This window comes from Schistocerca piceifrons, chromosome 1 (assembly GCF_021461385.2).
Source record: "Schistocerca piceifrons isolate TAMUIC-IGC-003096 chromosome 1, iqSchPice1.1, whole genome shotgun sequence".
Lineage (NCBI taxonomy): Eukaryota > Metazoa > Arthropoda > Insecta > Orthoptera > Acrididae > Schistocerca > Schistocerca piceifrons.
The window spans coordinates 227,777,520-227,794,077 of NC_060138.1; the positions used below are offsets into that span (position 1 = coordinate 227,777,520).

The 16,558-nt window shown below is 42.9% G+C and overlaps 1 protein-coding gene across 1 annotated transcript in view; it reads right to left on the reverse strand.

The window, feature by feature from the left end:
• LOC124802889 (tachykinin-like peptides receptor 86C) overlaps positions 1-16,558 on the reverse strand; it is a 363,207-nt gene that overhangs the window by 286,064 nt on the left and 60,585 nt on the right. Inside the window, exon 2 of the mRNA XM_047263979.1 lies at positions 13,124-13,204. Coding sequence (XP_047119935.1) covers positions 13,124-13,204 — 81 coding nt within the window. The remainder of the gene's footprint in view (positions 1-13,123; positions 13,205-16,558) is intronic.

The window sequence follows — 16,558 nt, forward strand, 5'->3', positions numbered from 1 at the left end:
CCAAACCCGTGTTGACTGTCTGCAACAGGAATGCACGCTGATGCCTGCGTCTCAACGCTACGTCGCCGTAGTATCGGGGTCTAAAGCCAAGTCATGACACTAATACGACTATGAATGCAAATCCTGCAACGCAGAGTCTGAAAATCATTCCAATAAAGTTGGGTACTCGTACGATTAACAGTTTTCTGTCCACAGTGACTAAAGGAGCGAAAGTTTAATTACAACTACCCTGCATACAAGGAATAATGCGGTCCTACGACACTTGCCTGGGCATTCTTGACCATATTCTAGTCTCCGTCGAACACTTGCCGAGCAGGAATACTTATTGGGTAATATTGGCTAAAAAGCCTTTGAGACCCTCAGATATCTGAGAACACATTACATCCGTTCATACGATTGTTAACACCCTGCAGTGTGGCACTGCGCTAAACAAACCGGAAATCCAGGAGTACTGAATCTGCTTGTTGCCCTTCATCTATGGTTCGCAGGATACCGTCAGAGAATATGGGAAGTTGGCGTTTTGTGGTTAGAAGCTTTTATATTCCAAGGAATTTACTGGGGCTACAACTTTGCTTCCGCCGTTTTTTCTCAAAGTTCGAGGCTTGATTGTGAGCATCTTACAAAAAATTTACGTTTCAAAGTATTGGCCATCGCTCACCACTATCTTCTCCCATCTTTCGGGCAGCATACGAATCCCGCGTCGGAAGGACTGGGCGTCTTTCGAGAAGATCCATGCACCGATCAAATTTTACAATTGTTTAAATGACAGGAAGCGCTGGGCAGCCAGGTCGTCTGCCATTGAACTAAAAAGTTGTTAGTCAAAGGGAACAATGTCAGGAGAATACGACGGGTGGGGTAGGACTTCCAATTTCAACGTTTACTGGTATGTTTTGGCGGCTTTTGCGACATCGGGTCGAGCACTGTCATGCTGGAAAATCACCTTTTCATGTATATCGTTGTACTGTGGCCGTTTGTCTTTCAGTGATCGACTCAAACACATGAGTTACTTTTGATAACAATCTGCTGTGATTGTTCCCCTCGGTTGCAGTAGCATCGAAGGTGTTCTCTCTTTCGCAACCATGCCGGTCTTCAACGTCAAAATCACCGTTCTTGGAGCATGGAAACCATTTTCTGCAAAGTTCTGTCACTATCAGGTTTCTCATTATATGTCTTACCCAGATTTTTATGATCCTGAGCAGCAGATTTCTTCATACCAAAGCATAAAATTAAAACCCAGGTAGACGACGAAAATTGGCTCGTAAGTTGTCATATTCAGCCGAGAATAACTTTCAGATGCAATCAAAAATCGACTAATATTCTGATGGCGTTATGTTCTCAAATACCTAAGCTTACTGTATGACACGACCTGCCACTTGCAGTGCTACTTTCCACTAATTCAATCTACTGCAAAACAACGGAAGCAAAGTTGTAGAACTAATATTATTTTCGAATTTAGAATATACTCGAGAATTGTACAGCAAACCGGCAAGCGCAGATGGCATTAAAAAATCTGGAGAAGCTTCAGTTATGCCATCATCAATGGAGATGTCAGGATTCTGTTAGCCAGGTAACAGATTGTTGTTGTTGATGATGATGATGAATAGGCTTATAACGTTTGAAGGCAGGTGATGCAGTCTGCAGGTGCACGACTTGTATCAAGTGAGCTCAGAAGTGCGACGAAGTGTTTGTCAAAATTTTATAATTAAACTAAGAAGGCAATAGGACTTCTAAATTTCTTTCCTGCTGTCTTATCACAAAGAATTACGACTCTTTTACTGGTGCGACAGGGTACAGCCTAATTAGGGGTTTCCGCCTGAAACGCCGCAGTAAGAAACAAGTATAAGCAGCTCTCTCATCTGGTTCTCCTTTTTCCAGCGTTTTTTTTTTTAGATAGCCGACTTTAGTTTGGCCACCCCCAGAGACGGTCCACGTGGCAGTCGGAGCGCGACTTGTGCGAATATCATCGCAGGCGGCGCTCCCCAGGGATCACCAAGAACAGCGTCGGCGCCGAGTGCCGTATCTGCAGAGCCTCCGAGACACTCAAGTTTGCCTGTAGCGTTGAAACTGCTGAGCAACTCAGCGAGCGAGGAAAGCTGAGGTTGTCGAGGGAAGCTGCGGGGTTGTCTCGAGATACCAGGCAGACCGTGTTGAGTGGTATGAAACGTCCCGACTTTCGGTGATGTACTCGTGCTCGCCTAAGACATGATTATCAGGGCCTGCCTTCGAGCAAATTGCAGCTGTATGTCTGAAAAACATTTTATTCATAAAATCCATTACCGCAGTTTCTGACACTTAGCTATTTTCAAGTGGTAAAGGCATAGGTGAAGACTGTGGTGCGTGCCCGTGGTCGGAAAATCGGCTTTACCGCAGCCCTTCTATTCGCCGTGGTACTAGGAGTGGGAGGGGGAGCTGGACCCTCGCTCCAGCCATCTTTTATCCTCGGCAAAGGATTTACCGGTTTGACACCAGGCTGAGTGCATTCGGGCCGCCTTGGGTGGGGTGGTAAGAGGAAAAAGCCCCATCCCCATTCGGGATTGAACTGGTATCGTCAAATGCAAAAATTCGATTGGAAACGATCTGTTCAGCCGCTTAGTATTGTTTCAGGTACCGAAGCATCAAGTTACCTAGGAAAAGCGTCCACAAATAACAACAACAAATACGGGATGCTGTTGGGATGGGAATGACCACATTACTCATAGGTTAGGAAAAGTGACCACTAAGTAAACTTTCATAAAAATGCATATGGCTTCTATAGATTGTTTTCTTTTTTACTTGGAAGTATTTCGTGTGATAGCTTACAATATGCAGGTTAAAAATGAATAAGCTGCAAGCTTTTATCAATGAGAATGGTTTGGTGATAATTTTATTTCCCTTGCAGTGGCCCCTTTTCCCCACATTCCTCTATCTGTGTTGCTTTGACGTTTAATGGGCTCTGAGCACTATGGGACTTAACATCTGAGGTCATCAGTCCCCTAGAACTTAGAACTTCTTAAACCGAACTAACCTAAGGACATCACACACATACATGCCCCAGGCAGGGTTCGAACCTGCGACCGTAGCGGTCACCCAGTTCCAGACTGAAGCGTCTAGAATCGCACGGCCACACCGGCCGGCGACGTTTAGTGCAGCGGTCAATAGAAGTTGCTTGGCCTGTCATAATAATGTGTAACATACTTTCAGAAGTCCCCTCGTATTTATCGTTTTGTAGCCGCATTTTCCAAAGATGGAGGATCTCGGCTTCATTTATTGTCTTAGGTGATTCGAAGTGGTTGAATAATAAACAGAAACTTTACGTTAAACTTGTATATTACTATTCGGCACAAATTAAAAACACATTGCTCCAGTTCTACGTAACGATCTCAGTGTCACCACTGCGCTCTTACTTTCCTACGATGATTTGCACCGCCACTCTCTACTGGCAAACAAGACCTACGTCAGATTTACAGCATATCTCTTGAAGCGAACAATCATTTGTTCAGTTTGAAATGAGATTGAAAGCAAATTTCCAGTATTATACAGTCTATCAAAATAGAAAACAACGATGCTCACAGATTCCAAATCGCAACTCACTTTCGTAGACTTATACAGGTTGTTCAGTTTAAACGAAGACATTGAAGTTTTCGAAAACAGTGTATCGGATCCAAAAAATTTATAATTAAACTTTGTTCGTCTCGGAGGTGGACATCCAGCGATACCTAACTCAAAAATAGGGATACCCACAGATTCCAAATCGTGTATGGGCTCGAGGAGGGGGCAATTTTGAAATCTTAAATGGGAACCGCCTTTTTTTTATTTCAGATTCGGATTCTACGGAAAAAATACGTAAGTTTTGTCTGGAACTGGTGCTGTAATCTGAAAAATCAAAATGGGTAGAAAACCGTTTGTTTCAAAATGCTATCCAATGGCACTTGAATTAACCCGCCGCCTTTACAGTGCGAAGGTAGGATAGGCAGTTATGTGATAACTGTTAATGGGATTGCGCTGCCTGTTATGATTTGTCGTAGTTCGCTACACGGTCACAGTAGCGCATCAAGCAGTAAACTTTTTGTTTTCTTTTTCGAAGAAATACGACATTGAGAACAGTATTTATCATTAAAATTTATGAAATAATTTCCTGTCCAATCCTCGCAGCGTGGAAATGGGGTGTTTATTCAAGTGTCACTGTATAGAATTTTGAAACAAATGATTTTCTACCCATTTTAATTTCTCCGGTTACCATGGCATCTGTCACCAAACGGAAAAAAGTTTCAGAAAAAACTTACCTATGTTTTTCCGTACAATACGAATCTGCAATAAAAATTGGGGTTCTCATTGAAGATTCAAATTTGTTCCCCGGCTCCACACACGGCGTGGTATGGGTGGTCGAGTTTGGTGTCATTGCATGTCCCCCTCAGAAACGAATAAATTTTAACTATACATTGTGTTGATCCGATTTGTAGTTTTCCAGATAGTTCAGTGTATTCAGATAAATTGAACATCCTGTATATTAACTGAACTGGATTGTCTTCAGGATATAAATGCTAAACACATACAAAATGAAAATCATTACTGAAGTACCAAAACAACAGTCGAAAGGAATATGCTTCATATGCGTATAAAATGACGGAATTTGATTTGTTGATTACAATTTCGAACGTATTCGATGTTTTTTTTATGGATGCTTTACTTAATTAATGTATCGAGTTCTTTTGACCTTGTACATCCACTGAGGTACATAACCTGTTTCAGAAAGCCTTTTAAAGGATCAAAAAGTAAATTAAGCAGTGCTCTAATACCAACCTTCATGGGATTAGTGCATGGAAGCTAAGCCTCTTGCAACGTCACTGCAAATAAATGGAATTTCTAAACAGGTTATCAAATGCGAAATTTTCAATCATGTGATGATAACTGATAAAGTAAATACCAAAAGAAACTGATAATATCTAGCAATTTGTTGTTGAAGCCGAAAGTATATATCACGTTACAGGAGAACAAACTTTTTTATGCCAAATTTTTAGGGTATGATGAAGAAACAGCATTCCGTCGGAAGATATCGTAAGGAATAGATCGAGTGCTTGCAGTCGATCTCAGATTGATGAAAAGCACGATAAAAACGGAGAACTCAACAGAATCGTATCACAACCAGCCAGAAAATGGCGATCAGTGAAAGGTCGATGGCCAGGAAGCATAATGTCAGGAGCTGTTCTATTATACACCTCGCAACACGCTGCAGCGGATAAACACGTTACCGATCAATTTGTTTGTTACAAACTGTGTAGCGCGGTGGGAACTCCATCGCAAACATCGCCTGCATGAAATCCGCGCCTACTCGTCATAAGCGATTTCGTCCAAATTTGTGGTATACTAGCTGACAAACATATCCGGCCTATTCATGTTGCCAATTTTCTAATATCAACGAAAACAAAAGATGAACTATGTTTTTAGTGTAGTATCGAAACAATTTCATTTCCATGCGTTTGCGAAAGCACCATCGAAATTATGAAACAGTCATACAGAATGAGATTTTCAGTCCATCTGAGCTACCGAAGCACGACTCACGCCAGGTCCTCACAGCTTTACTTCTGCTGGTATCTCGTCTCCTACCTTCCAAACTTTACAGGAGCTCTCCTGCGAACCTTGCAGAACTAGCACTCCTGAAAGAAAGGATACTGCGGACACATGGCTTAGCCACAGCCTGGGGGATGTTTCCAGAATGAGATTTTCACTCTGCAGCGGAGTGTGCGCTGATATGAAACTTCCTGGCAGATTAAAACTGTGTGCCCGACCGAGACTCGAACTCGGGACCTTTGCCATTCGCGGGCAAGTGCTCTACCATCTGAGCTACCGAAGCACGACTCACGGCCGGTCCTCACAGCTTTCCTTCTGCCAGTATCTCATGGATCGGGCGTGAGTCGTGCTTCGGTAGCTCAGATGGTAGAGCACTTGCCTGCGAAAGGTAAAGGTCCCGAGTTCGAGTCTCGGTCGGGCACACTGTTTTAATCTGCCAGGAAGTTTCACAGTCATACAAATAAATGAGCATAAAATGCAGACGGTTTCTTTACGCTACGCGCAGCTGCTCCGTGTGTGTACAACGCGATTTTGTAAAAGTCTCTACGGCACCTTCTCTTCACAGCTCTATAGTCGGTCTTCGCCGACAGCCGTCTGTGTTTCGCAGTTGAAAGCTGCCAAAAGTGCTGCCAGGTGTCAGGGATTTCCCTGAGTTGTGCTGGCCGCTGTGGCCGAGCGGTTCTAGGCGCTTCAGTCTGCAACCGCGCTGCTGCTACGGCCGCAGGTTCGAATCCTGCCTCGGGTATGGATGTGTGTGATGTCCTTAGGTTAGTTAGGTTTATGTAGTTCTAAGTCTAGGGGACTGATGACCTCAGATGTTAAGTCCAAAAGTGCTCAGAGCCATTTGAACCATTTGAACCCTGAGTTGTCTCAACTGTAGGAATGTGTCAGTAGCAAAAAATAAATGCATTAACCCTAGCAGTACCAACACATTTTCCATAACATGCAGTACCAAGGGTGGAGGGGGGTGGGGGGACCTTCATGCTCACCCCAAAAAAGTTAAAAAAGGAGAATTCGCTAATTGTTGTTGATTTATATTGACAACATACTTTTTTAAAGATGTACTGACGTTTAAGAAGGGTACATACCTGAAAATATCCAAGACCACACTCTAGCAATGTAAGTCCATTTTCAGTATCGTGTATTAGCATCAAACCTTTATTTTAAAAAAAAGGCAGATTTCGTTAATTTCTGTTGGCTTTGACTCACAACGTATTTTTTAAAGAGATTTTGATGCTTAGATAGGGTCCAGAACATACAAATATTAAATAACTTTCGTAGTGGAAAGTGATATTACTTGTACTTTTGGGTTCGGTTTAACCGAAAAATTAAAAATATTTATGAAATCTGGTAAAAGAATTCATTAAAAACATATTTTAAAAAATTAATATCTAAAATAAATGGCTAAATTACAATATTTCCAAAAGATGGACGTAGAATCCCCTCCTTGGTATTACGAGGGTTAACACTTTCATACATGATCCGGTAGTTTTTTGCGCTTCTTTAAATGTGTGTCGTACAATAATATATTTTGTAGGTACATTCAGTTGCATATCTGAATGCTTTATACAAAATATGTTGCGAACAGAGTTAGTAGCACAGAAGTAATAAATATAAACGTCATGCATGATGCAGCAGTTTTTGATGCATCTCACAGTTTATGACGTCATGTCTCCTTAAATATGATAGGTAAGTGGTTCTTAACCCCGCAGTGATTGTTCAAATTGGTCAAATGGTTTAGGAGGAGACGTGGAACACACACATACGATATCCATTTTTATAGCCGGCCGCTGTGGACGAGCGGTTCTAGGCGGTTCGTTCTGGAACCGTGTGACCGCTACGGTCACAGGTTCGAATCCTGCCTCGGGCATGGATGTATGTGATGTCCTTAGGTTAGTTAGGTTTAAGTAGTTCTAAGTCTAGGGGACTGATGACCTCAGATGTTAAGTGCCATAGCGCTTAGAGCCATTTTTGAACCATTTTTAAAATATGTATGGATGCACGGATTGGTTTTAAACGAGTGTGATGTAAGGGGGAACTCCAAATGTCCAAGAGTTTCGAAAAAATGGCGTTATTAATGCTTATCGGGCAAGGCATCAGCAGCTTGAGTTAATGGTTGCCGCTGTGACAAGAGTACAACGATAATAAGAGGGTCGTGAGTTCGAGTCCCAGTCCGGAATATTTTGTTTAATTTTCCATTTTTTTCTTTTCTCACACTGCAAATAAATCGGAAAAATTCTCAATAGATTATATTTTTGAATATTTTCATTGAAGGCCTGGAAAGAAAGACAAAGGAAAGTCTGAGATTCTAAATAAGTCTCCAAGAAAGGATTGTACATACAACGTCCACAAGGACTCTGCAAATAGCTTTCCAAGAAGGACTATAATTAGAGCATACAGAACTTCGTATTCGGTTAATTTCACTTTGACCTTTGAGCAGCCCTCGGCGGCTGCACGCGAACAATAGGCTCCCAGTACTGGCCAAAGCGGCCCATCGGGAGAGAAAGAGAATCACATTTCGATATGACTTCATCGAAATACACCCTGTGGTACATCACTATTTATGTTCGCCAATATTTGAAAAGATGCTTTATGTGTGGTTTTCTGCGAAACTGTTCGATGAAAAAGAACGTTATGAATGCAAATCAATTAAGTTTTCCATAGAAACTGAAAAAAACATGCAATTGTTAAGATGTGCCGCGCGGGATTAGCCGAGAGGTCAAAGTCGCTGCAGTCATGGACTGTGCGGCTGGTCCCAGCGGAGGTTCGAGTCCTCCCTCGGGCATGGGTGTGTGTGTTGGTCTTTAGGATAATTTAGGTTAAGTAGTGTGTAAGCTTAGGGACTGATGACCTTAGCAGTTAAGGCCCATAAGATTTCACACACATTTGAACATTTTTTGTTAAGATGTGGCGTTTATAACGTGTGCAAGATGATGACACAGTTACCTCTGGCCCATATTTTTAGATGAATATCATAGAAATTTATTTGCAATCATATGTTTTTCTTTATCTCTTCTTTCCACACATTTTATGAAAATGTTAATAACTACAATATATTTAGTGTCTTTGGGTTTATATGCCGTGTGAGTAACGTAAAAATTGAAAAAAGATTTTTTTTTAAGGAAGCTTCCCGGAGCCCAAAGCGAGGGGTGGGGGCAAAGTGGGCAGGGGTCGAAACCCGAGGCCTTGCCAAGATGCACCGTTCCCTGCCTCCAGGAATCAAGGAAAGCGTAAGGAAAGTGGAGCAGAGGTACAAGTAACATCGTTTTTTTATTTATTTTCTTTTTCGGTTTTATTTTTATTTCTATTTACTTGTGTATTAATACCTCCTAGAATATCAGGAAACCGGCGTCAAGTGAGGAGTAGGGCACATCAAGACGTCAGACAAATTAAGACTATAAACGTATAGTTCTTCCGAGAAGAATATTCCGATGACCAGTGAATGTATCGGTTCGAAGTGTGGAAGAGGCGGGGATCAACTCTTCAATGACAGGAACACTCCAGCACTAGATTGGGTTAAGGAAGACACTGCAAAGGAAACTGGACACAAATTGTCTGTATTTTAGATTGCGGACAACTGCACAATGTAGTTCATTAAGAAACTGCCAAAAGTCAAAGATACTTTTCTCGCCATCAGGAAACAAGTAGTGTGCTGCGTGTCCACAAATCCATTTCACAAAGGTCGTCTTCGCTTGCGGGAAGTATCCCGCGTCCGGAAAGAGGAGCAGTTGAGTATCTGATGAGGAGTCGTAAGGGTAGTTAGGGACGACTTCATCCCCTTGCACCACCCACTGCTTGTAAACTACGCTACACATAAATGGCTCAATCCTCGTCTGACCCGTGACAAAAATGCAATTTTTTCTAAACCCTTGTCCATCAGGAGCCCCCATCTCCGTGACCTTAATTTGTGTCGAAGCTGTGCGTACACCAGATATTTGGACGAAGTCGCTAACGACGAGTATGCGCGGTCTCCTCGTTAGTAATGATTTACGACCGAAACTAACAGCATTACAGTGAAAACAGCTAATCAGTAGCTTTATTGAAGTATAATGTCGTTCTATGTCTCAACATGCATTGCTTATGTGTGCAAGAATTACGGAAGTAAGTAGCTTTCGCTTGATGTACCATTGATTAGTAACATAGCTCGATGAGACTTCGACCATACATAGAAGTAACTGCCAGAGTATAGTGAAGACGGTAACTGAAATAAGTACGCAGTGAGAGCGAACAGAAATGACGCCTTTATTCAAGTCAGCGCGATTTATGTTGGTGCCCTGGACACTGCAAAAGGTGGGACATGTTTCGTAATAAGGTAGGTGATCATTACGAACGGCAACGTGCTCCTACATCTACATATACACTCCGCTAGCCACCAAGCGGTGTGTGGCGGAGGGCGCGATCGCGCGAGGGCAAAACGACTGCCTGAACGCTTTAGTACGAGCTGTAATTTCCCTTATCTTTGAATGGTGATCATTGCGCGATTTGAAAGTTGGTGGCAATAATATATGCTTTACATCCTCGGCGAAGATCGGATTTCGGAATTTAGTGAGCAGCCCCTTCCGCCTAGCGCGCCGTCTATCTGAAAGTTGCTCTTCTTTTGACCTTCTCAATCTCTTGAATGAGACCCAACTGGTAAGGGTCCCATAAGGCAACAGTACTCAAGGAGTGGACGAACTAACGTAATGTCAGCTATTTTCTTTGTTGAAGGACTGCATCCCTTCAGGATTCTACCAATAAACCACAATCTAGAGTTCGCCTTGCCCGTTACTTGTGTAATCTCATCATTCCATTTGAGATCATTTCGAATAGTCACACCCTGATACTTGACGGATGTTACCGCTTCCAAAGCCTGGGCATTTATTTTGTACTCGTACATTAATGCGGATTTTCGCCTTGTTATACGCAGTAGCTTAAACTTACTAATATTGAGAGATAACTGCCAATCATTACACCACGCATTTATTTTCTGCAAATCCTCATTGATTTGTTCACAGCTTTCTTATGATACTACTTTCCTGTAGACTACAGCACCATCGGCAAACAGGCTAATGCCGCTGTCAATACCATCAACCAGACAGTTTATGTAAATCGTAAAAAGTAGCGGACCTATTACGCTGCCCTGGGGCGCACCTGAGTTACGCTTGTTTCTGGTGAAGTCTTCCCTTTCAGGACGACATACTGCTCTCTGTCTGTTAGAAAACTTTCTATCCAACCGCATATGTCACTGGATAAGCCGTAAGCGACCGCTTTTTGGAGCAAGCGAGAGTGCGGAACTGAGTCGAACGCCTTTCGAAAGTCGAGAATAATGGCACCAACCTGGGAGCCGGTATCTAGAGCCTGCTGTATATCATGCACAAAGACGGCCAGCTGTGTCTCGCATGACCGCTGTTTCCTAAAACCGTGCTGGTTTCTGCAGATGCGCTTCTCAGAGTCTAGAAAGGTCATTATGTCTGAACACAAAATACGTTCCTTGATTCTACAAAAAATCGGTGTCAGTGAAATTGGCCGGTAATTATGTTCATCCAATTTTCTACCCTTTTTATAGATTGCAATGACCTGTGACTTCTTCCAGTCCCGTGGAACTTTCCGCTGTTCCTATGATCTCTGATAGATGATAGATAAAAGGTGCTATATTTGTAGCATAGTCAACATAAAATCTTACGGAGATACCGTCTGGGCCAGACGCCTTCCTAGCGTCTAAGAATCTTAACTGTTTTACAATCCCAGATACACTAAACACTATGTCAGCCATCCTTGCGTTTGTTCGATAATTGAACGGCGGAAGACAAGTAGATTAGTAAGGACGTTCCTTGCTGCACCAGCTCCGTGACAACTGCTGAATTATTGTTGGTGCATGTGAAAATGCTGCATTACGTCCCCACAACGCATCTAACACATTCTAGATTGCATTTATGTCGGGGTGACGGGAAGGCCAGTCCATTCTCGTTCCAACAGTTGCTCCACGTGCTCTGTTTGATGCGGTGAACACACTGCCAACAGTAATACTGAAAAGACGCACGTATTGATGGAGTACAGTGTCATAATAACATTGATCCGTGAGTGTACTACGTTCATAGATTTGGAGGTCAGTGCGCCCGTTCAGCTTTGTGCCTCGCCCAAATATCATAACACGTGGACCACCAGAACGCTCATGTTCGACGATGTTGGTCGTACGATCGTATGGCGAGAGATGGAAACATGGAATACACCCAGAAACATTGTCTAACCTGATCGTCAGTCACTGTATTTAATCGTCATTATTATTACGTACATTACCGACAAAGTCCCCCAGAAACTTAATAAATGGTTCAAATGGCTCTGAGCACTATGGGACTCAACTTCTGAGGTCATTAGTCCCCTAGAACTTAGATCTAGTTAAACCTAACTAACCTAAGGACATCACACACATCCATGCCCGAGGCAGGATTCGAACCTGCGACCGTAGCGGTCTCGCGGTTCCAGACTGCAGCGCCTAGAACCGCACGGCCACTTCGGCCGGCAGCAACTTAATAATTTCTCTCAATTGGTTCCTACATCTTTTCCAGTAATTCCAATATTAGTACATACTTATACTAACTATAACTCAGTGGAAATTACTGTAATACATTTTTTCGAGTTTTAAACGGATAAACCAAATGTTCAAATGGTTCAAATGGCTCTGAGCACTATGCGACTTAAAATCTGAGGTCATCAGTCCCCTAGAACGTAGAACTACTGAAACCTAACTAATCTAAGGACATCACACACATCCATCTCCGAGGCAGGCTTCGAACCTGCGACCGTAGCGGTCACGCGGTTCCAGAGTGAAGCGCCTAGAACCGCTCGGCCACACCGACCGGCAAACCAAATGTCACCGAGTAATAATTATGTAGTTCTCTATTTTTAGCGCTACCGTATTTTTCTGTTAGTGACGAATTGTCTTGGTTGCCTGAATAAGAGACTAGGGCAACTGTATGGATCGGGCTCTATACATTTCAATTTAGCTATGTTGCACTTGGGGTTACATCACTTGGAATAAACATATTAATTGCTGCTACTGCAGATAAGGTCACCATCTCCGGTAAGTTCTATTACAAAATTTTGCTGATGTACCAGTTTTGTTGCAGTGTGACCATGTGAGCTAGTTCTACTGAAACGAATCTGCATAATCCAGAGAAAACTTATGACGCAGTTTAACACCGAGAGAGGTCACATTTACAGTGGTACAGACAGTAAACGATATGTTATAGTGCAAGGCCCAAAACTACTGTGACGTTCAATTGCAAATATGAAAGGGTTGTATCACAAGGAAGTCTTTCAACTTAGATTTGAAAAAGAATCTTTTTATTACTCAATTTTTCTTTCTGTGCTCTGAAGGTCCACTGAGAATGTAACGTGATAAATAGCAGGAACCTTACTGTATTGTTATTAAAGACGTGTTACCTTAATGCAAGTCACTGTTACTTCAAGTGTTCACTGAGTGAATATACCAGTTGCGTTTGATGAGTTCAGACTCTTAACAATATACTCCACGCGTTAGTATAGGTATAGGGATGACAGAGTGAAAATTTATAGACGCATAGATTTGTATACTTACACGTAGTCGGTGAGAGACTGTGGGTAGTGTCCGTCGGGCCACTCCAGGAAGCATATCCGCGATTCCTCACCACCGGCATACCTGAAACACAATGCCAACTTTTAGGGCTCCTCTGTATGGAGGGAAATATCAGTAGCGAGAAGGTTGGCAGCTAAGGACTTCACTTGGTACATAGTTTAACAAATGAATCAAAAAATTGTATTGCATCATATGTCAGTTTTGAAAATCGATATCAACTTTGTAGCGGGAAACTGTTAAAACAGTGGACTTATCAGTTTGAATGAATCTCTTGTGAAAGCCACTTCTCAAGATTGTCATTTGGCATAGGTTCCAAAAAGAGTACATCTTTCAGTCCGACCAGTCTGGTATCGTATTTCTGTTGTTTCTCTCCATCATTTAAAACGAATGAGTTTATAGTTTCTTCAGTAAGACCCTATCGATGACCAACATCTTAGAGCAGGTGCACTCTATCTACTGACTGCGATTCAGATAGGTTGCTAATCTCTCACATTCTTTCTGTTTCGAAGAATATCTTTGCTGTAACATCTTTCTAAAAGTAGTTTGATTGGTAGTTCTGATTTATGTTGCTAAAACGACGGAAATGCTTAAAAAACGAGCGATGTGTTCCTAGATGTCTGATTAGTCTAGAAGATTCACATCCGACGGTGCACCGAACGAAGTGGCGCAGTGGTTAGCACACTGCACTCGCATTCGGGAGGACGACGGTTCGATCCCACGTCCGGCAATCCTGATTTAGGATTTCCGTGATTTCCCTAAATCGCTCCAGGCAAATGCCTGGATGGTTCCTTTGAAAGGGCACGGCCGACTTCCTTCCCCGTCCTTCCTTAATCTGATGATACCGATGACCTCGCTGTTTGGTCTCTTCCCGCAAACAACCCCAATCCTCTGACGGTGCGTGTGTCGACTGTGCAGTGTGATTGCTGCAGCAAGGGGATTATGGTATCTGAAGTGCTGCAACATTAGCAAACTAATTAAATACTGTAATCGCTTGTAGTTGGGGCTGAGATGCTTCTTGAGATGAAGTGAGATAATGTGATTAATCGAAGGTATATTAGCAGTGATTAAATTGGACGTCAGTTTCGTTGTTCCACTAACGAAACGGTGATGTTAAACGTCACCTGCGGTTCTGCTGTCGTCCCGACTGCGACCGGCATCAGACTCCGCCAGGTCTTGTTGGGGTTTCCGTATTCAGTTGATAATAAAAAGAGGCAACAGGGGGAAACTACATACCAAAGAAAAACAGACCGTTCTGGTAAAATGTTGTATGTATTCTCTTAGACGAGTACATTAAATGAGAGACAACCCATTATAAACGATTAGCGCTTACAGCACACAAATTAAGTTATGAAACTGGCGAGACCTAAACTTGCTGCAGGTCAAGACGATAACAGTTAAACAATTATCGACATTCTGGTGAATGATCCAATCCACGAATTGGAAGAGAGAGCGTCGTGAGATACTTGTTTCAATAATAGTCATGAGTATTGAAGAGGCCGACGCAAGCGGGGGCGACTCAGATCGCTATTCCGGAAACTTGATACGATCATCACGCCTAGTGTTCAGTGCACGTGCTATTGCATCGCGTCGGAATTATTACCGATTAGCCAGCGGAAGCTGATTACCGGCCATACTGTAGCGAGTCACGAAGGCTGTCGATGTATCGAGCATGCCCACCGGTGCATTATTAGCGGTAATTCGCAAGCTGACGATGATCACGAACCTACTCCAACTAAGAACTGACCTCAACTGGGGCGTTGATGGCGTCCCTCGTCAGTTTTGTGTATGAAGACCCAACGACGCTGTACACTTCCGCCGGCAAGAAGAGGAGCCCCGTAACGAACCTAACAGGTGTGGCTGTTTCGAATTTGCTCGTGCCTGTACAGGCAGTGCCTGCAGCCCATAGGTAGGGAGACCTGGAATAACGGCTCTTCTGGGAAAACGGCGGGTGGGAAACGTCCCTTCGCCGCTGGTTAAGAAGGACTAAAATCCAAGCGAGCGGCTACCTTGGTCTTCCGGAAATGTTGTACAAACTCTATATTAATTAACGCAGTTGTCAGAAAATTATAATGTCTTCACAAGCAGGGAGTCTTGTGGCTAGGCAAGCCTGCAGAAGCCCCACTTGCTGTGGAGAATTAATTTGATGCGATTTAATTGGCCTTCAATTAAATCGGCTTTTGAAATACTGGGCCGATTAGCCCGCAACCTATATCAATCTACTCGTAATTTAAATACAAATCTGAATCTGTAATCAAAAGTATTAGTTAAATTTTATTTGAACGCTCTCCGTTTATCAGAGTACTGGACTAACTGCTACCGTGCTTTCATGCGCTTTGCTGGTAGGTAGCACAATATACCACTACCATATAGCAATGACAAAAAAGTCTTAAACGTTGCTGGAGGCACTGAAACACAAAATGTAATGCTTTGATGAAAGCTACATGACAATCATAATTACTGTTTTAAACATAAGCATACCAGGCTAAAAATTAGTCACCCGCAAATACATCAATACCCGCAGCTTTTAAACTGGCGTCAAATCGTCCAACAGTTCCTTCAGTGGGTACTTAGAGGCATTCATTCCTTTATTTCACACCCGTTTTCAAGGTTCACACGTTCTAGTAGCGTAGCCAAATGCAAGGACCGCCAGGTGTGTTAGTAGAAGTTCGAGGCTCTTTCAGAGTCCCAAGAGACAGATGAATGCCATAGGGCACAATAGCGCATCCGTATCTGTATGGCAGAAGTAGAGATGAAGTTTGGAATGAGCAGAAGGAAGTATATGTTCGAATGGTTTAACCTAATGAGGGCGCCAGCATTGCGACATGGGTGTGAACGCAGGACACTAATGAAACAATGCATTACAAGACTGCTAAACGCAGAGTCTGAATTGGTAGCGAACTGGACGTTTCTAGACATTGCTGCTGTTGTGGTCTTGAGCCCAAAGATTGGTTTGATGCAGCTCTCCACAATAGCGTACACAGTGCATGCCTTTTCATCTCAGAATAGCTACTGCAACCTACATCCTTCTGAACGTACATACTGATTTGCTGCCTAGGTCTCCATTTCATACCCCGTATTTCTCTTCATTACTTAACTGACAATTCCTTGATGTCTCATGATGTGTCCTCTTTTTAGTGTAGCTGTGCCATAAATATCTCTGTTCCCCGATTCAGTACCTACTCATTAGTTGTCGATCTGCCCGTCTACTCGTCAGCATTCTATAGCACCACATAAAACTTCTACTCTCTTCTTGTCTGAACTGTTTATCGTCCCCATACAGTAGAGCTGCATGTCCTCGGGGAGAAAAAGACACCGGCCGTAGTCAGCCATTCCTATTAGCCGTTCGCAATATCAGCACGGCAAGGGGATATTGGCTAATGTCACAAGGCCATATCACTCAATCACCCAGACCGTTGC